We start from the raw sequence: 27,185 nt of genomic DNA, 5'->3' as shown, positions 1-27,185 counted from the left end.
CCTCAATGCATTAAATATGAGAGTTGGCTTTTGGTTTCCTAAAACTAGACTGTGGTAAAATTCTAACAGACTGGGGGCAGTTTTCAGTTGAATATGTGAAAACTATTAAATTCAGACCTAGTGTATGACAACCTTTCAGCTGTGTTCTTTGGTTTTTCCTGAAATTTTATTTCCAAGAAGCAGCTGCTTTGCCTGAGATATTGTAACATAATTCTATATTTATGGAAAGCTGTTTTTTTTTTTATTGTTGTAATTTTAAGTCTTGCAGAGATCTAAATTCGTATTGTGGCGTTGCCACGGTGTCTTTTCAGTGAATGTGGTCTACCCCAGAGCCCGATGTTCCTCTTGGGCCCATCTAGACGCCTCTTCACGAGTTGTTATAGGTGCAGGACCCTATTGGATGCTTTCTGAGCGCTGTGAGTTGGGTCTTCAGCCTCTTTCAAAGAGGGAACAGTTCAGTTGGAAACCACTTTAGTTCTCTTTCCTGACTTTCAGAAGGGGCTGTGGACTAGCGTCACACCGCCCATGTGCAATAGAATCTCATAGGTGGGCCTGGTCAGAGTCCTTTGAACAAGCTCTGTGGGTTGTATAGTTACCCTTGATTGAAACCACTGGTCTCATCCAGTTTTCTTCTCTTTTTGCAAATAAAGCAAGGGAGCTAGAGCCCACTCGGCTCCAGGAGAGCCGGATGGCTGGGTCAGATCCTCAGAGCAGAAGCAGGTGCAAACTGGGACAGCACAGATGTCGTGTCTACCGTGTTTGCTCTTCACTGTTGAACTTCTGACCATGGGGCCAGGGAGGGTCCCCACTATGGGATCCAGCAGGGAGCATGGTCAAGTCCCTGCTTGCACAGAACATACCTTCTGGAGAGGCTGCCACAGTGAACTTCCAGCTCAGAGGCCCCGGCCTAGCAAGGAGAGCAATCCCGAAGAGTGAATAGGGCTAGCTGGTTGAAGGTTAAAACAACCAGCCTCCTCCTGGTTTTCACCCAAGAACCATTTCTTTGATTTCTGTTCCTACTCTATGAAGTATTTTAAAATGTGAATAATTTGCAAGTACATATTGTTTTTGTTACCCAGTGACATGATTTAAACGTAAAATGCTGTTGCTAAGTTTTCTGAGTTATGTGCTTTTTGAGATACATGATATTTTATGGAGCTTGAACCCAAATCTCACTTTTATTAGGCTCTCAACTGACTCGATTCTTTTCCAGAAGTCTGAAACTCAGTGCGCCCAGCATGCTCAGGGGCAGATTCCCACTCACCCTGATGCAGATTATAAAGAGGAAGTCCTTCCTTTGTGTGTACAGTTGTAGCACGGGGGCCTTCCTGCCATCTCGGCACAAGCTGACTTCTCAGTACAGAGAGCAGGGTAACAAGGGCAGAGTGATGCTGAGAACTGCTTAGTGACCCACACAATAAAAGGTTGCCTTCAGATTTGACTTGCTCAAAGCCCTGGAGGTTGCCAGTGTCCTGAAATCCAGAAGCTTGCTGTGAGTAAGTGCCCCAAACTGCTGGTGCCTATCCGAAGGCCAGTAGAATGAGGACAGTCTCATCTAAAGCTTTTGACTCACCAAAGCACTTGTTCTGCATCCCCACTGAGGCACATCGAAGTCTCAGCCTTAAAGGAAAAGCAGATTGGATGTGAAGTGCTCCAGTGGCATCAGTAACAGAAGGCAGGGTCAGGCGGTGCGAGCATTCTGCTTCCAGAGGACATCCGATGTGTCTCCTGTCAATGCTGATTGGATGCTGTGCCCAGGTGATAGGAGAGATCTGAGCTGGGCTTCTGTGCTTGACTGTGGAGCTGTCAGAAGCACTGCTGCCAGCCAGAGAATTGGGTTCGATACATTTATAGGCCTGGAGTTTTCATTTGCAAAGCTAGGGATTTCACAGTGGGGAGGGCAGCCAGTTGGGTTCTGTTTGCTTCGGTGTTTCTGCCTGCCCTGCAAGCCTGTCTCCTGCTGATAGCCATCGCCTGAGCTCTTGCTGGGTCATCTTGGAGTGACCTGGAAAGGTTGCTACTAACACAGAATTTGAAAAGAATACTTACTCTGCCTTGGCTGAGTCTGCTCTTGTCCTGCACTTTATCTCGCTGTGTTGCTGACAATCTTTATATCCACCCGAGGCAGAATTACCCTCTAGAACTCCTTGGCAGGGTGGAATTGTCTGTCTTCTATACGTCCTCAAAATTTCTCTCTCTGAATTCAGGTTTAAGGTTAGCAGAGCAGCTGGGCCGAAGAGAAGATGAAGCCAAGATTCGCCATGGTCTTGGCCTCTCCCTCTGGGCGAGCGGGAATCTGGAGGAGGCCCAACATCAGGTGAGCAGGAGAACCCTTTTCTGAGTAGATTTTGTTTCTAGAAGTGTGGAAGACCTTGAGATTACTATCCTAGCAGTGATGACATTTGTCAGAAAGTGTTGACTTGTGCTCTTGGGTTGATGTACAAGATATCTAGCCTGTATCAGCCCAGATGTGTTGAACCATAGTAAAGACTTGTCCACTTGTGTGATAGATTTCTCAATAATTTCTTTGGGATTCTTGTATTATGTGCTGCTTTTCCTCATAAAACCTTAATATGACATCATATACATTTTTTGACAGAATTAATCCAAGAATTCATAATTATTGGATTTACTGTCTTTGTAGGTTTCTAATTATATCACTAGATGACTCTTTCCCTTCTCCCTCTCCCTCTCTCTCTCTCTTGCTCTCTCCCTCCCTCCCTCCCTCTGTCTCTCTCTCACACACACACATACGCAGAGTTCATGTTTCTGCATATGTTCAACCAACAGTTGAAGAGAAAACTCCTCTTAGGCTGGCTCTGGAAATTAGAAAGATCCCTGGAGTGGTCTCTAGTCAAAGATCCCTCTGTCGGGTTGCAGGAGTTGTGAGATGGCTTTGAAAATCACATGCTCAGCCGCTGAGGCAGCCCTTACCATGGAGGGCGCTGTGCTAGCAAAGGGGCCCAGGATTGGTGAATACAGGCTCCCATCTGAGGTGCTCCTGGGATTGAGGACATGATGTGCCTGAACTTGTGCCATAGCATCCTGGGATGTTATGGCATTTTACAATGTAAAGAATTAGTCCTCTGTTTTCTGGTTTCAGATATTAAAGTTTTTATTGATACAGTGATTTATAGTTTTCAAAGTACTTCCACTGACTGAGTGTATTCCTGAATAACCCTGTGAGCTAGAGTGATAACCATCCCTTTACAGAGAAGAAGCTGAGGCTCCGAGTCTTGCTGAAAGTCCCCCAGCAAATTCGTGGCAGGGTTGGGAGTACGTTCCTCTCTCCTGGTCTCAGTCCCTTAGTCTTAGAATTCTGTTCTTTACATTTGCATAAATTTAAACTTTGATACTGTTTCCGCCTATAAGTATCAGAGAAAAGCCTCATGGTCCCACTGACAGAAAAGCCGTGAGAGCAGCAGGACAGTGTCTCCTTAGGAGCGTTGTGTGTCTGGTGGACACGTTCTTGGAGCACGGCTGTGGAGAGCAACATCTGGTTTGGAACAGCCTGCACAAAGCCCCCTCCTCCTCCTGAGAGCACAGCTGTCCTCACGGCTCACCCCCTCCTCGCCCCCCTCCACCGCCCCCCCCAACCTCAGGCGTCTCCAGCTTGCCCCTCCCACTCCCATCCCAGCCCTTCTGCACTGTGAGGCATGGGGTGGTGAATTACAGTGGCTTGATGACAAGAGCAGAGGCTTTTCGTTTGTTTTAATCAAAATCAGGACTTGATTGCATTAATAGCTGATCTTTTTTCACAACTTTCAGACTAGGAGTCTATTACCCTTGTCTTTTAGATCCCCTTGTCTGTCAAAAATTGATTACACAAACTGTAATTTACCAAGTATGATCCAACTGATCCCTTTTCAGGTCTGGAAATGGAGACTCTGAAAACAGCTTTCCCATGGCATAGCAAGATGTGAGCAGCAGTGGTCTTTAGTCAGGGAACGGCTGGCCCGTAGTTTCTGGAAGATGGATAATGTTCTCTTTACCCCTTTGCAGCTCTACCGGGCATCAGCCTTGTTTGAGACGATCCGACACGAGGCGCAGCTGAGCACAGACTACAAGCTCTCCCTCTTCGACCTGCAGACGTCCTCCTACCAGGCCTTGCAGCGAGTGCTCGTCAGCCTCGGTGAGAGCGAGCAGTGGGGTTTCCACCCCGAGCGTGCACCCTGTGTCTGAGTCGCTTAGTGAGCACCGTGATGAAATACAATTTGTTGTCACGGCAGAACTGAAGCCACAACCACAACCTAGCCTTTGAAGATTCGTTCATACATCCAACAAATGGAGTGCCACGTGCCGGTCAAGAGGGCCCAGCTCCTGACCTCTGGAAGCTCTAGTTCATCAGCAGATGGAAGTTGGGGGTCCAGGAGGCTGTGATTTGGTTGTGGAGACAGAGGCTTGGCAGGCAGACCCAGGAGCCAGAGGGGTGTCCTAGAGACAGGGTGCCTGAAGCAGGTGCTCCCACCAGGTTCCCTCTGCCCATCGGCACGTGGGGGCAGGCGCCTGAGAAGGCACTGGCCTCTTCCCTGGTTCCCTGCCACACCTCCTTTAATGCTGCTGTCCAGTAAATATGTGTGCTGCCTGCCCCGTGGCTGTGGCACTGTCAGTGACAACTCTCCCAGGCTGGTGTGCCACGCTGAATTGGGGCAGCACCCCCTCCCCTTACCTGGCTTAACTGTGGCAGCCACCTGATTCCAGCTCTGCTTCTCCTCAGGCCTGCCTATCTCTGCAGACCATTTTCCACAGCCCAGAAGTTGGGTTAAGTAGGTGTCCATTGGAATTAACAATGTCTTTCAAGTTGGTTGTTAAGGCCTCACCAATAACCTGTCCTTTGCTTTATATATATATATGAATACTCAAACTTCCCCTTAAAAAAATGTGTCTATTAACTGTGCTCATTGCCTGGGATTACAGTTTATTATCTGTTATAATCACAGTGTTCAGTCTGTCTAGCACTTTGGGGCCAATTTTCCAGTGTGTACAGAAATTGTCCCTGCTGTTCCAGTTAATAACTTAATAGAGTAAGAGGAGACATTTGCATACATACATGTAAATCCCCACTTATCTGCTGATGCACGGACTGCAGGAAGCGGGGCATCCTCGCAGTGCTCTTGGAGCTGTGGCGTCTGGTCTCCCCCCTCTGCCTGCTCTCTCTCTGGACCTTCGTTCTAGCAGCTCTTCCATTGTACATTCACGATTGCAAGTAAATCCTCTGCATTGTGTTTCTTCTAACAATCTTCACTTGAAAGGATGTTGCTGCATCTTTTATGCTCTCATTTTTGTGCATTAACTTTTACACTAGATTACAGATTAGTTTCTTAGACAAAGTGGGTTTAGAGGTTGGATCAAAAGACTGAGGAAAAATTGGAGAGAGAAGCGATTTCAAAGAATTAGAGACCTCAGAGGTTTGAACCCTTTGCCCGTGGGGACTAGAAGAGACAAGAAGCAAGTGTATGGGACCCAGGAATGGAATAAGGTATAAACTCCCAGCAATTATAATGTCACTTATATATACACTGTGCTTTGAATGCTGCCTACCAGGCATCTCCACGTGTAGGGCCTCATTTAGTCGTTGAGATAGGCAGGACAGCTGTCAGGAGCCCTTGTTTCAAGTGACGGAGGAAAAGGCACTCCAGCAGATAGACCAGCATGTGTAAGGACACAGAGGTATAATTTGGTGGGAAATGTGGAAACGGGGCTGGTCAATGTGATGTACGGAGGAGCTGCATCGAGGAGAAATAGAAAGATGGTCAGAAGCCATGTCCCAGAGGGATCAACTGTCACGACCAAATCAGAACCAGGCTGAGCAGGAAAGTGAGAGGGTAACCAGAGAGCAGAACATCAGGTCCAGTGAGCCGAGAGGATGGGGTCAGAAGACAGGAGGCCTGGAGCAACTCGGGGTGAGGAGGGAGAGTGGCAAGGCTGAGGATGGATGCTGTAAGCAGCTCTCCTGAGCTAGCTGTCAGACAGGGACGCCCAGCAGCTTTCAGGAGTGCGGGATCTGAACCTGGGCCTTTGAGAAGAGTGGTCCCTGCATGCGGCCTCGGGGGCAGGGGTGCACTTGACAGTCTGACTGAGAGTCTGCTGCGTGTTGGTGTGCAGAGGCCGTGGGGCTTCCACCTGCCCGGGCTGTCTGGACCTGGTGGCCATCTCTGATAAGCACACTCCCTGTGGACTCCCAGCCTATCCCTTTGTCTCCTAGGCCATCATGATGAAGCTCTGGCTGTGGCAGAAAGAGGACGGACGAGGGCATTTGCAGATCTCCTGGTGGAACGGCAAACAGGACAGCAGGACTCTGACCCCTACTCCCCGGTCACTATCGATCAGATCTTAGAGATGGTTAACGGCCAGAGGGGACTTGTGCTTTACTACTCCCTGGCGGCGGGCTACCTGTACAGCTGGCTGCTTGCTCCTGGGGCAGGTAAGATCTCTTTCCTTGGGAACAGGGCAATTAAGACAGCAGACTGTGAAAGTCTAATGAACAGAGGTGGGAGAGATACGTTACCATAGATCAGATCCAGGAGCTAATGTTGGCTTTCAACGAAACCTCAACCTCAGTGGGTAGCTGGTGGTGGGGCATTCAATTAATAAGACAGCCCAGCTCTTTCATTCCCCCAAGAAATCACAGCTCCTTGCTGGTGAATGTGGAAGCATTTATCAAGGAAGACTAAGAACAGGAGGATTAATGTCACCAGCAGCCCTGTTTTTAGGCAACTGTTGTTCATTAGCTAATAAAGCGATCACTGTAAGTCCTAACAGGTTCTTTCTAGATATGATTTAATAATTGTGACCCTTTGTTGTGGTCCAGTTAAAGAGACTGAAATGGTGATGGCAACTCTATCACAGTATATCAATGAAGTCTCATGCTTGAAATTTCTGAGTTTAGCAAAACCCATTTTTAACCAGTTCATTTGTTAATCTGTTTCAGAAATAAAAATCCCCTTTGATTAAATCAGGATTAAATGTTCAGACTTTAACAGCTTCGCTAAGTACAGAACCACTAATTAGCTGTTAGGGCCATATTTTTTGCATAATAAAATGCTGATGGTTTTACCATGTTGGAGACACACCAGATCCAATTAGAGTTTATTGACTGGGGAAGTGGATCTTATAATTGGGAATCTTGAAGAATGAGCTTCTTGGATATCTGTAAGCCAATTTCAAAATGTTCAACTGCCAAGGCAAACTGACAAGCTTTTCTTGATTACCTCTCTGTCCCTTTAATTTAAAAAATGATTGCTGGATGACAGCTCTGAGGTGCTTCTTGGGTTCTGATTACATTCTGAAAATGCTTATACATTCCATGCCTCAAATTACTCTTTGTAATTTTCCCCTTAATTCCACGTTTCCATAGGCTTCCCATAAAGAACATTCTTGCCTCTGACCTTTATATGCTAGCGGTTTTGAGTTGTGATGTCTGTGGTGACTTGGTGAGTGTCAGACACAGTGGGCTAAATCTCTGTATCCCAGCCTGCGGAGGGCCCTGGTACTTACGACGATACAGCTGATGATGGAGGCATTGAGCACGTTCTTTCTCTCCATGGTGGTTATGTTTTGGGGACATGATTTGACAGGTGGCATATCCAAATCCCTGTAATAATGAGTCATGTATAATGAGGCTCCTATTGTTTCTCTTTCCGTTTCTCTTTGCTCTTAATTAGACTCTGAAGCTTTCATTGGGGCTTTAATCCAATCAGAGAGGACCAGCATTTTCTAGGGCCAACACACCTCATTACCATTTAAGAATATGTCCTGTGTTTATTGCCAGAACACCACTGCAGACTGCCTTCGGTTTCATACAGCCATCGTTTTTTGCTTCTTTAATCCATTAATGACCATTGACCAGTTGGTCTTATTTAAAGATGGTTTAAAATGTTTTTATCTGGCCTTAATTCTGCGTGTTTATTTTGCTTTGCTTTTGTGATACGAAAGGTCTATATTTGGCTAGTTACAGTTTTTGTCAGGAGTGCATCTTCTGGGGAGAATATACCTTTGGCATGCTCACGCACCATTCCTCAAAGGGAAGTTTCCCTGGTTGCTGCTTCTGAGACGCATCTGTTTTAAAATACGTGAACTGATGTGAACGAGTCATCAGCCCCGGCGCTTCTGAATACGTATCATCAAAAGCAAAAGCCCTGTCTTGAATTCCCTGTTTTCATGTACCAGCCCTGATAGTGAAAATTGTAAAAATGGTACTGATCAGAATTCTGAAAGACCTAGATTTTAGGATTTCTTCCCATGATTTGGAGGACAGCGTGCTCGTTGTCTTTGACCTCCTGGTCACATAGCTGTGACCTTGTTGCCCCCTGCCCTCCACCTTCCCGTCCCCTTATACCCCAGGCAGGTGTAACGTTGGCTGTGCCTGTCTCATTTCAGGAATTCTGAAGTTTCATGAGCACTACCTGGGAGACAGCACAGTGGGAAGCCCCAGTGACCCCCAGACGGGCGGCAGCGCGGCCCTTCCAACTGCCGCGAGCTCGGCCCTGGAGCAGCACGTTGCCAGCGTGCGGGAGGCCCTGGGCGTGGAGTCCTACTGCTCGAGGTAAGCAGTGCGGTGCTCCTGGGCCTGCCTTCAGATACGAGGGTTTTCGTTGGTTTTTTCTTTTATAAACATCCTACTTGAAGAAATCTTCTGAAATTCACACACTTGTGCTCAGTCTATTCACAGTTGATGCAGCAGAAGCAAATATGTGTCTCTGGAGTACAAACCCCTTAGCAGAATGTCTGTTCTTTTCAGTAATTTCCTTTCAGACAGGGAAGGGCCTCATCAGACATGCCCATTTTCTAAGATGGGTTTGTAGAATGTTTAAACATAAACATGACTTTGAATTTAACATATTAGCTAATTAAAATTGAGATGCTTTTTTGGTTATAAACAGATTCATAATGAGTTTGTACTACAACTGAACGCCTGTTTGAGAATTTATCACCAGTGACAGGATCTGTGTGTTGGGGGGCTGAGGTGAAGACGCTGAACTTCCAATATCAAGGATAGGGAAGAAAAGTGCTGTTTTTTTGCAAATATTGTAGAAGTTATATACTCATGGAAATGTTTAATCATAATTGACTGTTTTATATATAGAAATATATATATATATAATATACATTTTATATATAGATAGTAATTTCCAGAAGGACCCTGTTTCTCGGAAGATGGAAGGAAGAGAGTCCCTGAGAGCTGGGTCATAGCCAGATTTCCCAGACGTCTCAGTCCTCCGTCCTGTGATTAACAAATGTTGAGATCTGTGTCAGAGAATCTGCTGTGTGAGCTGGTGTCAGGTCCCAGGGACATCTGCTTTTCTCTTGAATGATTTCATTTATAATCATGAAAATCCTAAGATGTGGCAGTGATTTCTTTAGAAATAGGTGCTTAACTCAGACTCCCGAGTGTATGGTAGTCATTGCCAGCAGCTGGGTTGATCTTTGGGTGTTTATCAAGTCTGAGATGAGCTCTTAGAGAGAAAAATAACCACTGGAAAATAGATTGTCAAGGCCGGAAGGGGCCCTGGTGGTCATCAAGGCCAACTCATTATTTGACGGAAGCCGGCACAAAATGGGACTTGCTGACAGCAAGTTAGTGTCAGAGCTGGGATCAAAACGGTCTCAGTCTCAGCCACACTCCCAGGCCAGTACTGGTTCTGTTTTTAATTATCAAAATTAATATCATACTTGAGACAATAGCCGAAGCATGTAAGAATGTCATCTCTAGCTTCTGTGTGTGGGAAGCATGAGCAGGCATCAGCCATATGCGCACTCTGTTGCTCTGTTTCTCCCCTGGCTGGCAAGCATCTTGGAGCATTCCTGTCCTTAATGCTGGCATGTGGGGTGGTGACCACAGGGGCTTCGCAGAGTGGGAACCCCTCGAACTTGGATGTAAGGCTACTCCCCGAGATTCAACTATAAATGACCATAAAATAGATTAGGCCAGGGTACACAGAGCTGCTTTAGCAGACAGAAAGGTGCTTAGACCAGTCTGATTAACCTGTAACCCAGTCAAAGGTATTGCATATCCAAAGCAAGCGTGACAGGGGGAAGGGTTGGTCAGCAGTAGAAACACAGAAAAGGGACCATGAGTAGGGCAGACTTCAGCCATGCCCATTTCTGATCTTGTGCAAAGGGAGAGAGAATCTGGCAAAAGGACTCCAGGTCCCGTCGGAAGGCTGTTCTCGTCGTAGTGTACAGGCAGTCATTATGCACTCCTTCTCCCCGCCCTTCCACACTTATTTGAGTGCCTACTACGTGCTGCATCCACTGGAGATTGGGCAGAGCGGTCAAGGTGGCAGGCATAGCTCCTGCTCTGAGGGGAAATGAAAAAAAAATAATAGAGCAGATATGGTCTTTTAATGAAAATTGCTGTAAGCACTTAAAATTGTAGGGGGTAGTGAAAATGTGTAAGCAGTGGGGAAACCCACACTGGGAGTTGCGGGGGGGTCTTGAGGAAGGTGTGTTTGATCTGAGTGCGGAAGGATGACGAGAAATAAACTAGATGAAGGCCACTGCAGGCAGGATGCACAGGGTCTGCAGTGACCCTCAGTGGAGAGACCTCTCAGGTGATCCTGCCCCCCTGATGCTTTTTGTCAGACTTTCTGATTATCATTTGGTGTCTCATGACATCTACTTGCAGATATAACATGTACCTAACAAACTGGCATTCTGATTTGTACAACTCTATGACCTTGGTTGGTGGAAGTGAGCTCCATGAGGCCAAAGATTCTTTGAGTACATTTATAACATGAGGTTTTCAAGCTTGTAGGGCCACACTCCAGAGCTTGAACTGAGATGAGATCCTGAGGGGACCCACGTGTGCAGCACCTGCTGTCTGAACCCCTGTGCATGCAGAGGTGGTTTCTGTGTGCCCCGCCCTTGCCGCAGCCAGGACATCGAAGTCCATACCAGCCACTGAGAGGACTCAGCCTGTGCGAACGTACAGCCTTCTCTTATCTCAGTTTTCCTGGACCTAGGTTGAAATTCATCCTGAGAAGGAGAGGGTTACCCTTTGACTTACCAGCACCCCCTTGTTGGACACCATAGTTTAAGTCCAAACGCTTGTGCCTGAGCAGTTCTTTTACAAGATACTGGAGGGTGACTAAGTTTGCTTCCTGGTGCCTTTTGATTTAGAAAAATGACTTTGAGGTTATAGTTCAGCCCTTCATCAATGGCAGGGAGAGAGGAAAGCACTGTAACTTGCTTCTGTTTCCTGCATTAACCTTTTCCTCTCCGCCTGGGACAGAAAGTTCACAAATCAGGGTGCCTCCTCAGGGGTTTCCAGGATGTTGGCTGGCTTGATGCTCAGCATCAAGCTGGGGGGCTTCCCTCAGTATCTTCAATCCCAGTTTGAACACCCAGAAGTGAGGGTCTTTCCTGTTGCTTTGAACTAGTCTTATTAGAAATTCATTCATCTTTTGGGACCTTAAACTCAGGTTCTTAATTATGATATTAAAATTGAATACTTTGTTGGCATGGTTTGAATTTACTAAAATGGAGTTTTTGTGAGACTGGTTTCTGTCTCAGAGTTTCAAGAAAGCATTTTAAGTGACAGATAAATTATTTCTCATCTATAAAATGAGTAAATATTTTTAAACTGTGGGTACAGTAGACAGTCTCATACCCTAGGAGTATAAATTGGTTTAGCTGTTCTAAAAATATTGTATTGGCCAAAAAGTTTGTCCTTCTGCTTTTCCTGTAGGTAGTCTAATCTCCCTTTAGAGCCCTGTTTAAAGCTTGTACTGTTTCCATCAGGAACATCCAGTCCCTGTAAGTCTAACTCAGGTCTCTGCTATTCTCCATGGTCGCTAACAATCGCACTTACTTCATTCTTCCTTGTTCCGTAGTCACCTGGGTTGTGTCTTCCCAAGGAGATGGCGATGCCATGGAGAGCAGGTGCAGTGTTCTCTCTGAATTCTCACTGTCTAACACAGTGCCTGGCCCAGACTGGGAGGTCAGTGAATTTGAAATTCAGTCACCAGAAGGTGCACTGTGAGCACTCTCTGCTCATGCTGGGCTGGCTCACCAATTCCCTTTTTCCAGTGGATATAAAGTGCACAGTGTGCCCCTAGAAACTGAGTCTCCGCACCTGGGGGAGCACCTTCATTCAGTCACCCAGTCTGGTCATGATATCCTTGTTGTTCTGCAGACCATTTTTGTTCTCCTTAATAGCATTTTGCTGCTGAAAGGAAGTACATTGCTACAAAGGAGTTTCTGAAAACGGATTTAAAATAAAAAACCTGCTTTTATTAAGTGTTTAATAAGAACTTCCAGTCTCTTCCTCCCAGATCAAAAGAGGCGTAGATTGAAACCACTGTACAGAACATGAACCTCCCATAAGGGAGATGTTATGAATTTCAAAGCACATCTTCAGCTTTTAATTCTGATCTTTAGCTAGAGCCTTGCTGCTTCCTGGGCACCTGGGACAGTGCAGTGGCACTTTGGGGATGCTAAGCTGACAGGTTAGAATACTAGCAGGGCCATGTTCAGTGGTAGATCTGATCTGGTCTTACCCAGGGTCTTTAAATAAATTGCAGTTGTAGACTGCCCTTGTAATAGGGTAAATATTCCTTCATTAAATGAATATGAAATCTTGATATATTATAGCTGCTACTATTTTTTTCTTTTGGTGCTTTTCTATATTTCTGAATTTTCTATAGTGAAAGTTATTTTTATAATCAAATGTATTTTCTTATTTCAAAACACTGATTAATTTAGAGTGCACCAGTTCGTAAATGCTGATACCTCTAGTTGATTCTAGCCTGATAACAAGGGACAAATGTTAACAAGACTGGCAATCCGAAGTGCTGGAGGAGATGTGGGTCCACAGGATATCTTATATGTGGCTTGGGGAAGTAGATTGGCATGACCACATCAGAAGGTGGTTTATCATCACCTTCTGAGCCAAGTCGTTGCTTACCTTTTGACCCAGGCACATAATATAATATATGTGTATATCCGAGAGAGGATCTTATACATGAGCAGGAATCTTCAGAGTCACACTGCAAACAATAGCAAAATTCTGGAAATACAGGCCATCGGTGAGAGAATGGATGAGTAAATAGTGCTGCAGTTAGTCCCCAAATGGAATATTGGGCAGCAAACAAAAGAGATGAGTCATAGTGAACCTCTTATTAAATAAGTTAAGTAAATTGGAGAAATATTATGTGAAAAAGTAGGTCCCAAAAATACTACCTATAGCGTGACATCTTTATTGATAGAGTTAAACAACTGAAATCAAAATATGCTTTTAGGAATATAGCGGTCAGTTCAGCCGCTCAGTCATGTCTGGCTCTTTGTGACCGCATGGACTGCAGCACGCCAGGCTTCCCTGTCCATCACCAACTCCCAGAGCTTGCTCAAACTCGGTGATGCCATGCAACCGTCTCATCCTCTGTCGTCCCCTTCTCCTCATGCCTTCAATCTTTCCGAGCATCAGGGTCTTTTCCAGTGAGTCAGTTCTTCATATCAGGTGGCCAAAGTATTGGAGTTTCAGATTTAGCATCAGTCCTTCCAATGAATATTCAGGACTGATTTCCTATAGGATAGACTGGTTGGATCTCCTTGCAGTCCAAGGGACTCTCAAGAGTCTTCTCCAACACCACAGTTCAAAAGCATCACTTCTTCGTTGCTCAACCTTCTTATGGTCCAGCTCTCACATCCATGCATGACTACCGGAAAAACAGCCATAGCTTTGACTAGATGGACCTTTGTCAGCAAAGTAATCTCTCTGCTTTTTAATACACTATCTAGGTTTGTCATAGCTTTTCTTCCAAGGAGCAAGCATCTTTTAATTTCGTGGCTTCAGTCACCATCTGCAGTGATTTTGGAGCCCAAGAAAATAAAGTCTGTCACTGTTTCCATTATTCCCCATCTATTTGCCATGAAGTGATGGGACCAGATGCCGTGATCTTCGTTTTCTGAATGTTTAGTTTTTTCACTCTCCTCTTTCATTCTCGTTAAGAGGCTCTTTAGTTCCTCTTCACTTTCTGCCATAGGTGTGGTATTATCTGCATATCTGAGGTTATTGATATTTTTCCCTACAGTCTTGAGTCCAGCTTGTGCCTCATCCAGCCTGGCATTTCACTGATGTACTCTGCATATAAGTTAAATAAGCAGGGTAACAATATACAGCCTTGACCTACTCCTTTCCCAGTTTGGAACCAGTCCATTGTTTCATGTCTGGTTCTAACTGTTGCTTCTTGACCTGCATACAGATTTTTCAGGAGGCAGGTAAGGTGGTCTGGTATTCTCATCTCTTGAAGAATTCTCCACAGTTTGTTGTGATCCACACAAAGGCTTTAGTGTAGTCATTGAAGCAGAAGTAGATTTTTTCTGGAATTCTCGTGCTTTTCCTATGGTCCAGTGGAATATAGCTAGAGGCAGTAAAACTTGTGTGGAATGGACAGGCAGGGAGTGATGGCCATGGGCTTGGGGGTGGGACTTGCCTCAGACTGGGGAGGGGGTGGGCTCTTTGGGAGGTAGCAAATGATTAGCTGTAAATTGCTCTCTAGCTGTTTGGGCTGGTGGGTTTATGAGTACTTATGACTTTATTAAAAATTAGTGAATAAATATGTGAAAACAGGCTGCTCATGGATCAACAATGAACCAAAGATTATGATTAATTCAGTCCCAAAGAGATTCCCACCCCCCATCTCTGCTAAAAGAGGGGGAAAAAACCCAGAGCTTTTTAAACAAGCGAATTGCAAAAGCAAGATTGCAACTAGGACATATTTAATTGATGAAAACAGATACTTGATAGACTGATTTAAACTACTTATTTCTGTCCTTTTAAGCAAGTAAGCAGTGGTCATTGCTTCATTGTTGGCTTATTTTAAATTACAGTGAGCCTTTGAAAGTTTGGGGCTTCTCTTGTGGCTCACATGGTAAAGAGTCTGCCTGCAATGTGGGAGACCTGGTTCGATCCCTGAGTTGGGAAGATGCCCTGGAGAAGAGAAAGGCTACCCACTCCAGAGTTCTGGCCAGGAGAATTCCATGGACTCTATAGCCTCTTAATGAAAGTGAAAGAGGAGAGTGAAAAAGTTGGCTTAAAGCTCAACATTCAGAAAACTAAGATCTTGGCATCCGGTACCATCACTTCATGGCAAATAGATGTGGAAACAGTGGAAACAGTGGCTGACTTTATTTTTGGGGGGTCCAAAATCACTGCAGATGGTGATTACAGCCATGAAATTAAAAGACGCTTACCCCTTGGAAGGAAAGTTATGACTAACCTAGACAGCATATTAAAAAACAGAAACATTACTTTGTTAACAAAGGTCCGTCTAGTCAAGGCTATGGTTTTTCCAGTGGTCGTGTATGAATGTGAGAGGTGGACTATAAAGAAAGCTGAGTGCAGAATAATTGATGCTTTTGAACTGTGGTGTTGTAAGACTCTTGAGAGTCCCTTGGACTGCAAGGAGATCCAGCCAGTCCATCCTAAAGGGGATCAGTCCTGGGTGTTCATTGGAAGGACTGATGTTGAAGCTGAAACTCCAGTACTTTGGCCATCTGATGTGAAGAGCTGACTCATTTGAAAAGACCCTGATGCTGGGAAAGATTGAGGGCAGGAGGAGAAGGGGACGACAGAGGATGAGATGGTTGGATGGCATCACCGACTCAATGCACATGAGTTTGGGTAAGCTCCAGGAGTTGGTGGTGGACAGGGAGGCCTGGTATGCTATGGTTCATGAGGTCGAAAAGAGTTGGACACGACTGAGCAACTGAACTGAACTGATAGTCCATGGGGTTGCAAAGAGTCGGACACGACTGAGTGACTTTCAGTTTGAAAGTTTAAGGCTATCTTCATGATATTTTCTAATTCTGGCAAATTGCTAATCAAGGCTGACCTCTCAATTAATCCAGACTAGTAAGATTTTATTTTGCAAATCAAATATTTTTTCTTATCCCAAATTTTGTCCCAGAATTCTATGAAGTAAAAGTGGATATAATATTTGGGGACATTTATTTTATCCCTTTAAGAGTTTCCAACTTCATTCTAAATTAGGGCAGTGCCATTTTGAAAATATTTTATGAGCATGTAGCCCAGTTTGTGCCAAAGCTGATCCTTTGGAGCTTGGAAATGCATGCATGAATAATAGCCGGAATTCTTGGGCTTACAGTAGCTGCCAGTGTGGAGCATGCAACAAATGTGTGAATTATTAATCCACCATATGTGAAACACTATGGAAAAGGTCTAAACCAGAAAAAGACCACACCTCAGTTTGCCCCCCAGGGGTCAAGGCAGTGGTTCAGGAGGTTTCCTCAGGGGTGACATTTGAGCTAGGCCTGAAGCAGCTCGGAGAAGGCAATGCAGCCCACTCCAGCACTCTTACCTGGAGAATCCCATGGACGGAGGAGCCTGGTAGGCTATGGTCCATGGGGTTGCAAAGAGTCAGACACGACTGAGCGACTTCACTTTCACTTTTCACTTTCATGCATTGGAGAAGGAAACGGCAACTCACTCCAGTATTCTTGACTGGAGAATCCCAGGGACAGAGGAGTCTGTTGGGCTGCCATCTATGGGGTTGCACAGAGTCTCGACTTAGCAGCAGCAGCAGCAGCTGAAGCATGAGGCAGAGAGGTCATTCTTAGCAGAGGAAGTCCCTCACCTGCAGAAGAAGTCCCTCACCCGTGGGGCCTGGAGCAATGGAAGGGCCCAGGCCTTCACCTGGTGAGTGGTCACTGCAAGAGGAAGACCCCTGTCCTGTGTTGCAGGAAATGTCGTCCCTACGTCCCAGTGCTCGGCTGCTGCCTTCAGAGGCTCGCCTCTTTCCTGTAAGATCTGAAGTCAAGCTCCCTTTCTGATAGGGTGGGCTTGACTAGCTGAATCTCTTATGTCCTGTCTTCTTGTGACAAGGCTCATTCCAAAGGGCGGGCTTTATCTCTGAGGTGACTCACACAGGCTCAGCTACATCTGAGGAGAAAAAATAAAATAAAAACAACATGATGCCATGTTAGGGATTAGAGCACTTGAAGAGACACAGCTGCAGAAATGAGTGGAACATGCTGTAGATTCTGGTCTTATGCCCCGGATTCCTAAAGTTGGATTCCTTCCAGAAGGCTGAATACAAAATGAGTACAGAAGGCCCTGGTAAGCTGCTTAGTGTAAGTCAGCAGCTTAGCAAGAAGGATAAGTGTAGTTGGTCTTTTTGTATGACCTTTGAAATAGCCTAAATTGAATCTCCTCTTGTATTTCTCATGCAATTTTCTGAAAGCAGAATTCTTGAAATTGCTCAATATGGGTTTTCCCATTATTCATAGGAAGAATAATCTGGTGAATAGTAGAATCAGCCTAAGGACAAAAAAGCAACAGCAGTGATGCAAGGCACACCATTTGTGCCAGTCAATGTGCCAGTGTGGGGTCCCCGGGCCTGGAGCTGTGAAAGGCCCGGACTTCCCTGGACCAGGGGCCAACATGTCTGTACCAGGGCCACAGGGCAAGGGCGACTCTGGTGGGTGTCCTGGGGCCTGGGCAGGGGCAGTGCTGAACACCAGACACTTCTTTTATGTCTCATCCCAGATCCTTTGTTCATGGTCCCAAAGCTTGGAGTGGCATTTCTGTTAGAACACGGGCTGGAGGAGAGGGGTGAGGCAAATCCACCGACCAGTGCAGTCAGTGCGTCCCTCTCAGGCCCACATCAGCCTTGGCTGGCTGTTGCCATAACCAACTTTGTAAAAATTCTTTGAACTAATCAAATCTCAATATCTCTGACTTTGTATATCCTGCTCTTTGCCCCAGTAAAATTCCCTGGTCTCTTCTTTCTGATTGATTCTGTGCAGCTTTATCTAACAATCAATATTTAAGACATTTAATATATAACTCTTGACTTATCTTGCTTTGGGAAAATAACCTCAGTGTAGCCACCAAATTCCTCTTTGGAATGGCTAAAATAGGTATTGTTTTCATCTCATTTGTACTTTTACGGTTTGAGCTCAGTGGTAAGGAGGCCCTGAAGAGGCGCTGTCCTTAGAGGAGCGCACTTGACTGTCAGACCACAGCTCACACTGTGCTGGTGGGGTTTTCCTCTGGTAATGCATGGAGCACCTCAACATTTCAGAGACGTGTACCACAGACATGTTCCTTGCCCTGGGTCTGCAGGTCCACCGGGGTGGTTCTGCTTTAGGCAGCCTATCGGGCTTAGGTCTCTGTGTCTCATTTTTTCTGTGACCAAACAGCATTCTTCTCAGAGCAGAAGCCAGGATCACAGGAGTCCAAGCAAAACCATCAGGCTCACCGCTTGCTCACATCCCATTGGCTAAAGCAAGACATGTATGCCGTGGGACACGGACAGGACAGGAGTCGCTCCTGCGTGATCATGTGCTGAACAGGAGCTCAGACTCCCACCCTCAGTGGCCCTGCAGACAGTCAGAGACGTGATGATCTCTGTTCAGGCTTCCTGCTTCTTTTCCCTTTAGTATCTGACGTGGACCACTTTCTGCTTCTCTCTCTCCCCCTCAACGCAGCACATACCCTGGTGTGAGCCAAGCTCTGCAAGCCCTCCTCCGTCTTCTCTGACGGCTTCTCATCTTCCTCTTGCTCCAGAACTACGGGCGTTTCCCCATGCTCACATCTGGTTATTGGACTTTCCCTTGGAAAGGTTGTCTTCCTCAGGGACACAGATGTGCATGCTTGCCCAGTGTCTCACTTGATTTCTAGGCTTGACCTTACCCCTGTATACAAGCAGGTCCCATGGAAATGTCCTCAGGCTTCCCACATCCAAAGTCAAACCCCTTCTCAGGTGGTACCCAATCAGGTTCACCTGTATTTCCAGCTTTCCCACCCTGAGCCGGCTCTTACAAGAATACGTCCGCGTGACCAGCCTGGCCTCCCTGGCTCCTGCCTCCTTCTCCTGCTTCAGTTCCCTTGGCCCTCAGCTGTCTGAGGAGTTTCCCCAAAGCTCCACTGTCATCTGACGGCTCCCACACACATCATAACGCACAGAGAATGCTGGTGGCCGAGGAGCACCTGGAGTGACTGGGTCAGCAGGCCCCGTTGTTCCATATGGCTTGTCTCACTCCAGTGCCTGGAGTCAACCCTCTGTTCCAACAGGGGTCAGATTCCCCCACCCCCTGCCACCCCCCCCCCCCACCTCCACATCGTGCACATTCTCCTGGGTTTGCATTTACTTTCTTCTTCTGCCAGCGTGGGATCCCCTGGAGTCCTAACCCCTGGCGCATTGCTTTTCCTGGAAGTCTTAAGCACACATTGAAGGCAGGATTTGCTTACACAGGTGGCTAGAAGTCAGAGTGGGGCACGGGGTATTAAGAAGAGAGGACAAAGTAGGGGATACCTGCTGGGAGCTGACCACCCATGCTTCCCCCCTTCTTTACCTACCAACCAGGATTTAGAAAAGTCTGGGCATGTGGTACATAGAAGTCTCATGTATACTCATTGGGTAGCTAAAATCAAATAGGACAGACTGGCTCAGTCCCAATAGTATTGTCCCTGAATGGCTGGACAGTGACCAGGTCTAGTGATTGTGTCTTATCTTTACAGTCCCAGCTCTTATCAGTGCCTGGTACTTAAGAGGCCCTCAGTGAGTGTTCAGTGGATGAGTGGATGAGGAAAGGAGGGAAAGAACTGCTGGGGGCTAGGAGGACTCCTTCCCTGGACCATGAGGTCAGTATGGCATCATTGATGTGGCAAAGCATGACACAGGTGGGAACACGTTTCATAGTTATTTCCCATATTGCTCTAGTCTTTTCTTCCCACTTCCACCCTCATAAAGTACCATGAAAGCACAATTTTCAACACTCAAAGAGGTGGACTTAGATCAGATAGTTAGTGCAGACCTTGAACTTACATCCACATTACAAAACTTGGCCCCTAGGCCAGCACATGAAATTCTTCTGAGTCTTAGTAACACATTAAACTTGTTAAGGCTTCAAAAGTAACGAGATGCTTTTTCCTGGCTTTTGGTGGACTTATGCTAATACAGTGAGGAGTCGCTGCTAATAAGCAAGGAGGAGCAGAATGATTTAAGGATCTATCACCTCCAAAAACACACTGTCCCATGGAGACAAAGTTATCATTGTAAATTGTCTTTTCCTTTATTCCTGTGCGAGCTGCTCATCCCCTGTTAATTAGAGACATCAAGAAACAACACTTTGTTCTGGCATCCCTTCTAAAAGCATCTTGCTTTTAGGAGGGATGGCGTCCCTTCCCATCTCTGGAGTCAGCCCATAGCTGTCCTGCCCTCGTCCCCTCCCTGCCTCCACTCCAGGGCCTCCTGTGAGCCTGCCGCTGATACTGGCTCCAGTGCTTTTTCTGTGTCCTCACCTCCAGCCTCGCAGGTGGATCAAGCAACAGTGGATGCTTCCACCTAAAACTGGAGGTTGGATGGACACGTGTCCATGAGACACGGCTCAGATAGAGCCGTGCGGTGGGGATAACTTGCAGATCTGACTGTAAGTTAATATATACATGTACTGGTTTAGACCAATGGGGCTGACAGTGCATGTGTCACGTATTGATTATCACCTCAAGATTGGAGACGGTCTCTCTTGAAAAGATTAAATGGAAAGACAGAGTGATACACAACATTGATTTCCTTTCCTTAGACCAGTCACTCCAGACTTGTGTGCCACATCCCTGCAGAGAACAAAGACATCTCTTTGGGGGTTTCCAAAAAGCTATTTGTTAGGTCTGAGTTGTTTTAGTGTTGGGTTTTCAGTGTTTCCTTCTATCTCAGCACCTTGTATGTTTCATTTTGGGGTGTTCTAATCACAGTATTATTTATCGTATGGAGTTCATTTTGTAGTGTCTGTCTCACTGGACTAGAAGTCCATCGAGTGTGAGGATTGGGTCTGCGTGGTTTGCCATCAGTACAGTACCTGGAACATGGTTGACTCTCAGAAAATAGTAATTGAATGACTAAATGAAGTGGGCCTACCTTTCTTTCCCCCATGCAAACATTGTCAATTCATAGTTACTGTAATGGGCTTCCCTTGTAGCTCAGCAGGTAAAGAATCCCTCTGCAATGCGGGAGAACTGGATTTGATCCCTGGGTTGGGAAGATCCCCTGGAGAAGGGAAAAGCTACCCACTCCAGTTATGTTAAGTTATGTTATTGCTGAAGCTAGGAAAGTTTCCCTTCAATGTTAGAGTTGATCTGGCTACATACAAGGGAAAAAATTTCCAAAGAAGGACATAGATTGAGCAAACTGAATTAATACCAGAGTGAAATGGGGGTGTTGGGCGGAAGATGGGAGGGAGTGTGTATGTGTACAAACTTTCTTTCAATTAAGTGTAAGCTAATGTGGTGTTGGAGAAGACTCTTGAGAGTCCCTTGGACTTCAAGGAGATCCAACCAGTCCATCCTAAAGGAGATGAGTCCTGGGTGTTCATTGGAAGGACTGATGCTGAAGCTGAAACTCCAATACTTTGGCCACCTCATGCGAAGAGTTGACTTATTGGAAAAGACCCTGATGTTGGGAGGGATTGGGGGCAGGAGGAGAAGGGGACAACAGAGGATGAGATGGTTGGATGGCATCACCGACTGATGGACATGAGTTTGGGTAGGCTCCAGGAGTTGGGATGGACAGGGAGGCCTGGCGTGCTATAATTCATGGGGTTGCAAAGAGTCGGACACGACTGAGCGACTGAACTGAACTGAATGTGTTAGTTTTTGTTTGTTTGTTTGTTTGTTTTAATCTGCTTCCTCCTACTTTACTTCAGTGTTGACTTTTAAGTTCTGGAGAGAAAACTCACCAGAGTTTGTAGTGAATGCGGATTATGGTATTTTTGAATGATGGAAATGGCTAGGTTTAGAAGGATAGAGAATTAGAGATGGGAGAAAGTTACAAAGAGGAAAAAAGCTATTGTCTAACTTATCTTTGAAAATGAGTCAAGTAGGCAAGAGAATCCAGGTTCTGTAAAATACAAGGCATTTCAGTTTCTCATGGCAGGTAGGATTTTTTAGTGTATGTGTACAGCTTTGATTTCATCTTACACTACTAAATAGTATTAACAAACCAAGATATGTAAAATGCCTTCCTGGAGGCTCTGTTTAACACTCATATTTTAACTCTGACTCCCTATTAGAACCTCTCAACTTGCTTCTTTCAGGGAAGAAGAGAGAAATGGCCTTCACGACCCTTTCCTTGTGCCAGACACAGGCGTCCATACTCGCTCACTGTGATGTCCTCTGAGGTGGTGATTGTGGTTCCATTTTACATAGCAGGAAGCCCAGAGAAACTCAGAGTTACTCAAGGAATTGTCAGGGGTTCACAGCTAGTTAAATGGTAGAACTGGATGTGGGCTTTAGAAAGGGTTTCTCAAAAGCAAAGAGTGCTATGCCTTCTGGGGCTCTAGAATTGCATTTTCAAATGATTTTGTTTGAGGATGAGAAAAAGACAGAAAATTACTCATTCAGTGCCTTTCCAGACTTTTGCTGTCCCTTTGGAGAATTTAGTACAGTTGTCTCCTCCCCTTCTGGCAACTTCCATTGAATCTCCAAGTACTGGGTATTCTCCAGTCTCAGCAGTAAAATGGAGGAAAGAGCAGTGTAGGAAAATATACAAGATGAAAAAGTAGAGAAATATTCTGTCACAGGGCAATCTAACACATCATTTAAACAGTCTTACTAAGGTGAATTTGAGAGCACGGATCATGGTTTCTCATTGAAAAATAAAAGTCCTTTGGCTTAAAGAATATCTTCAAAAAATAAATCCTTCATTACCCAAGGTATTTCTTGAAATGAAAAGAGTACATATCAAGCCATATCATGAAAGAAATAATTCAGCAGTCCTTGAGAATTTACCCAGTTTCCATTCAAACATTAAAGTGATCGTTTAATCTTACATACAATTCCCTGAACTCTCCCTAAATAATTGCTTTGGTGATTTTAGCTCAACCTTGAAACAGAGTTGAATCTGTTGTATATTTGACTTCATTTGAAAGAAAGAAACAGTTATAAGGACATAGAGACTTCAGAGGTTTAAACCCTTTATCCACAGGGACTAGGGGAGAGAAGTAAGTGTGTGCAAGCCCAGAATGCAATGAGGTATCAGCTCTGACAATAATAATAATAATACCACCTGTTCTATATGGGAACTTTAAATAACGTCTACCAGGCATCTTCACATATATTCATTCCTCAGTTAATCTTTACAGTAACCCTTGGCGATAGGTAAGACAACTGTTAGGATCCCTCTTTTTGTGACAAGGAAGTTGAGCCTCAAAAACTGACTTACCCAAGATCACACAGCTAAAGGATAAAGTTGGAACTTGGACCCAGGCCTCCAGGTTCCCATCTACTGCCCTTTCCAACAGAGCCATTTGTCTCTCTCAAGAGGCAAGTGTTTACTGTGGATAAGCTTTCGTTAGATTTGCCAAGGCTCATGCCACGTCTCTCACTGTAGTAGTTTTCCTGTGTTTGAGACAGATGGGCATTGCCTGGGGTTGGTGTCAGTATTTATAGAGATGGAATTTGAGCTGTAATAATAAAGTTCTGAATTATTTTCTGTGTCACACTAAGCCTTCAGATGAACTAAATTTCAGTCAGTAGTATATAAATAAACTGATCTACTTAATTTCTACATGGCTTGGGCATGTGGGTTCCAGAATAAATCTGAAGCTGCTTAAATCAAAGTGGGAAAAGAGACCGGCAGCAGGTTATTCCCTGGCAGTCTAACGATTACGACTCTGTATTTCCAGTGCAAAGGGGCACAGGTTCAATCCCTGATCTGGGAACTAAGATCCTGCAAGCTATGTGGCGCTGCTGAGAAAGTAATAAATCAATAGGATGTCACTTAGTGCAATTCTACTGTAGTTAAAAGAGCGGCTGTGAAGGGTTTGCAATGTAGTGTGGATGATGTTAGAAGCATTTTTCTGAGTAAGTGAGCCTTTCAAATAGAGTTTGAAATTTTTTAATTCATTTATTCATTCAGCAGCTAGTTGCTTAATATCCCCATAAGGCCAGTTACTATACTGGGCCCCAAGAAAAGACATGGTTCCTGTCGGACACAACTGAGCAACTTCACACTCTCCTGTCCTTAGGCATTCACAGGGCAGTAGGTATGTGAGTGTCATGAATAAAGACATTCGAAAGCACAGGTAAAAGTTTTACAGAGGTCTAGCATTCATCTTGGAGAAGGCAATGGCACCCCACTCCAGTACTCTTGCCTGGAAAATCCCATGGACGGAGGAGCCTGGAAGGCTGCAGTCTGTGGGGTCGCTCAGAGTGGGACACGACTGACCAACTTCACTTTCACTTTTCACTTTCATGCATTGGAGAAGGAAGTGGCAACCCACTCCAGTGTTCTTGCCTGGAGAATCCCAGGGACGGGGGAGCCTGGTGGGCTGCCGTCTATGGGGTCGCACAGAGTCGCACACGACTGAAGTGACTTAGCAGCAGAAGTAGCAGCATTCATCTTACCTGTCCCTACGTTTTCAGATCTTTTATTTTCTTCAAGTTGGAATTTTCATTATTTTGTATTACAATAGATAATGCAATCGGTCTCATCTCTGAGAAGTCCAGTTATTGAGACATTTATTCAGCAAATATTTGTCACATGTGTACTATGTGTCTGGTTGTCTTCTGGGTACTGGGGTTGCAGAGATGAAACCAACAGCTTTCCTGTGGTAAGGAGCTCTCAGTCTAAAAGGAGAAAGATAAAAAACAAATGCATTCTGTTTGGATTTGCTGCTAATAGCTGTATGACCTTTGGCAGACAGTTTAATCTCATGGGGTTTTTATAACAATAAAATAATAATACCTGAAAAACAGTAGGAGAGAGCTGGGCACATTAGCAGCCTTCATGCAGTTGCTGCTGTCACTGATGAGAAAAGTGGGAGAGGCTCACAGAGGTCTTGGGAGCACTTGTGCCTCCAAGAGGGTTTAGTCAGGAGAGGCTTCCTAGAGGAGGAGGTGCAGTGAGTTTTTGCCAAGCCTGCAAGGCAGGGTGAACCCCATTTGGAGTGTGCAGCACAAGCTGAGGCTCGGGATGTGGGGCAGCTGCCTCCGGGGTGGAGAGGCAGGGAGGGCAGCACAGTTGGAATGTCGAGTGTAGGGAGAACTTTGACCCAGACACCCCTAGAAACAGGCTGGAAAGGTGCGAAGGGACCAGACGGTGTGTGGCCGTGGCTGGTGGTGTCCCCCCACAGCCAGGGCAGGAAGTTTGCATTTGAGAAAGACACACCGTCCCACTTGTCCAAGGAAGACTCAAGATCATTTTGCCCTGTGCTCTCTGAGGCTCTTGGGTTAAATATTCTACATGGTCTGTTATTTTAGGAGTAAAGGGAACCGTTTAAAAACCTGCTGGACAGTTAAGTCATGTTGAGCATCTGCCTTCTACCAAGAAATACTGTACATAGAAGGGAGGAGGCTCACTTTCTAGTTCTAGAGAAAACCAGAAAATTAATATTCTGATTTGGTCCAGCAAATGTTGTAAGAACAAGTCAAGTATAAAATATGTGCATTTCCTAGTAATGTCTTTGTGTTGGCAGAAAATTACCTAGCTGGGATAAACGTTCAGGGAACAAGCAAGGTTTTAGCTGTGCATAGTCCAAACCAAAATCCCTTCTCTGTAAACCCAGGGCCAGGGCCTGAGAACGACAGCCTGCAATATGAAATGGTACCGAATGCTCTTCTTACCCTATTCTTTATTAGAATTAAAATTGAATATTTTTGTCATGGTATCAGTAAAAATAAATAAAAAACAGTAGGAAGAAGGGAAGTCTGCCCTTCTGAAGGGCAGACGAGGCTGGGAGGCTTGAACTGTCTTTAAACACTGTAGCACAGCTGTCAAAGGAGCTCACTGGCCCTCAGTTTAACCAGAGAAAACATGTTTTATTAAATTATTTTGGCCTTATAGGGTGTTTTTTTAAATGAAAAATGATCACAGTTAGCATGCCTGACCCCTGTTGGCCTGATCATTTTATGAAGAATAATAATGTTCTATGGCAGAGCAGTCTGGAAAGAATGTCAGCTTGCCTCGGTCACAGATTCTCAGTGACCTCGGAGCATACACTAAGTCAGTGGAAGGCTAAGTACGTAGATTGTGAGGAACCAGTACTTTCTTCGGCATCCACGGGTTTTCACTTCCTTCTTTGGAAGAATCTCGTCTTGGTGGGAAGCATAATTACCCTTGCATATGCCACTTTGGGAAGAGAACGTGTGTCCATAATCACTGAAAGGAAATACCCAGTGTGGTCAGAGTCCATCCTGGCTGGCCCCGTGAGGTTTAGCAGCTGCTGCCAAGTTGCTGTGTGAGGGGGTGGCCTGGCTGGAATACCAGAGGCGTTGTTGGTTTCTGGATGCAACAGAGAAGGCCACACATTCCTGTGTATAATGTATCAAAATGACGCATTGATAGCTCTCTTTAAACGTGTCTCCTATTCATCCACCGTTTACATTCTTACTTTAGTTTTTCAATCAGTAGTATTTATAATTGGTATGAACTTCAAGGGTTCAAAGAGACAATGGTGAACAGTCTCTCTCCCATCTCGCTTTCTCATGACCTAATTCTCCTTGGAGTTGGCCGGTATTCGTTTTCCAGGTACATTTCCAGAGAAAATCTCACCATTTACTTTTGACACGTCTGCCTCTTGCTTCTTGAGGGCACGGAAGGTGTTTCACAATAGTTGTGGGAAAACTACTTTACCACCTTCATTCTGAACATAGAGCTGATGTTGAGAGTATGAAGTTATTGGGCAGGGGTGTAATTAGGCCTGTTCAACAATAAAATATTTTACATCATACAGCATTGAAATATTTTTATCCCATGTCTCATTTTACTCTTATTATAATCTAGAAAACAGATAAGAGCAAGTATTATAGTATTATTATTTCCACTTTACAGTTCACAAAACTGAAGTGAAGAGAAAATCCGTGCCTTTCTTTGTCTTATCGCTGGTCAGTAACAGTTAGATGCGAGAGGGTTCCCCTTGTGTCCAGGCTTCTGTCCAGTGTTGTAAGCCTGATTTTAGGGGAATTGATTTCCATTACTGTATATTCAGAGTTGTAATGGAATCTGCTATGATTTCAGAAATATTTTTGTCTCTTGCTTTCAATAAAATATTGGAACAAGCAATATTGTGAGGGCTTATTAAAAACCTATACTAAGAAAGCTGTCTCACTGTAACCAGTCTCTGAGCCTGCCTCTGTTTCAACATTGTCCTGGGTGCTTTAGGTATGCCATTTAATGCCTGGTGTTCACCTATTTTACATTTGAAGAAACAGAGGCACAGAGAGA

General features: G+C 45.2%; 1 protein-coding gene across 4 annotated transcripts in view; it reads left to right on the top strand.

The window, feature by feature from the left end:
* The window catches only part of TTC28 (tetratricopeptide repeat domain 28), a 588,991-nt gene that overhangs the window by 497,197 nt on the left and 64,609 nt on the right, over positions 1–27,185 (top strand). For all 4 annotated transcript variants that reach the window (XM_070770178.1, XM_070770177.1, XM_070770180.1 and 1 more), the window contains 4 exons: positions 2,208–2,317; positions 4,003–4,132; positions 6,206–6,424; positions 8,380–8,545. In XM_070770178.1, coding sequence (XP_070626279.1) covers positions 2,208–2,317; positions 4,003–4,132; positions 6,206–6,424; positions 8,380–8,545 — 625 coding nt within the window. The remainder of the gene's footprint in view (positions 1–2,207; positions 2,318–4,002; positions 4,133–6,205; positions 6,425–8,379; positions 8,546–27,185) is intronic.

This window comes from Bos indicus, chromosome 17 (genome assembly GCF_029378745.1).
Source record: "Bos indicus isolate NIAB-ARS_2022 breed Sahiwal x Tharparkar chromosome 17, NIAB-ARS_B.indTharparkar_mat_pri_1.0, whole genome shotgun sequence".
NCBI classification, from domain to species: Eukaryota; Metazoa; Chordata; class Mammalia; order Artiodactyla; family Bovidae; genus Bos; species Bos indicus.
This window is presented reverse-complemented; position numbering and strand designations above follow the sequence as displayed.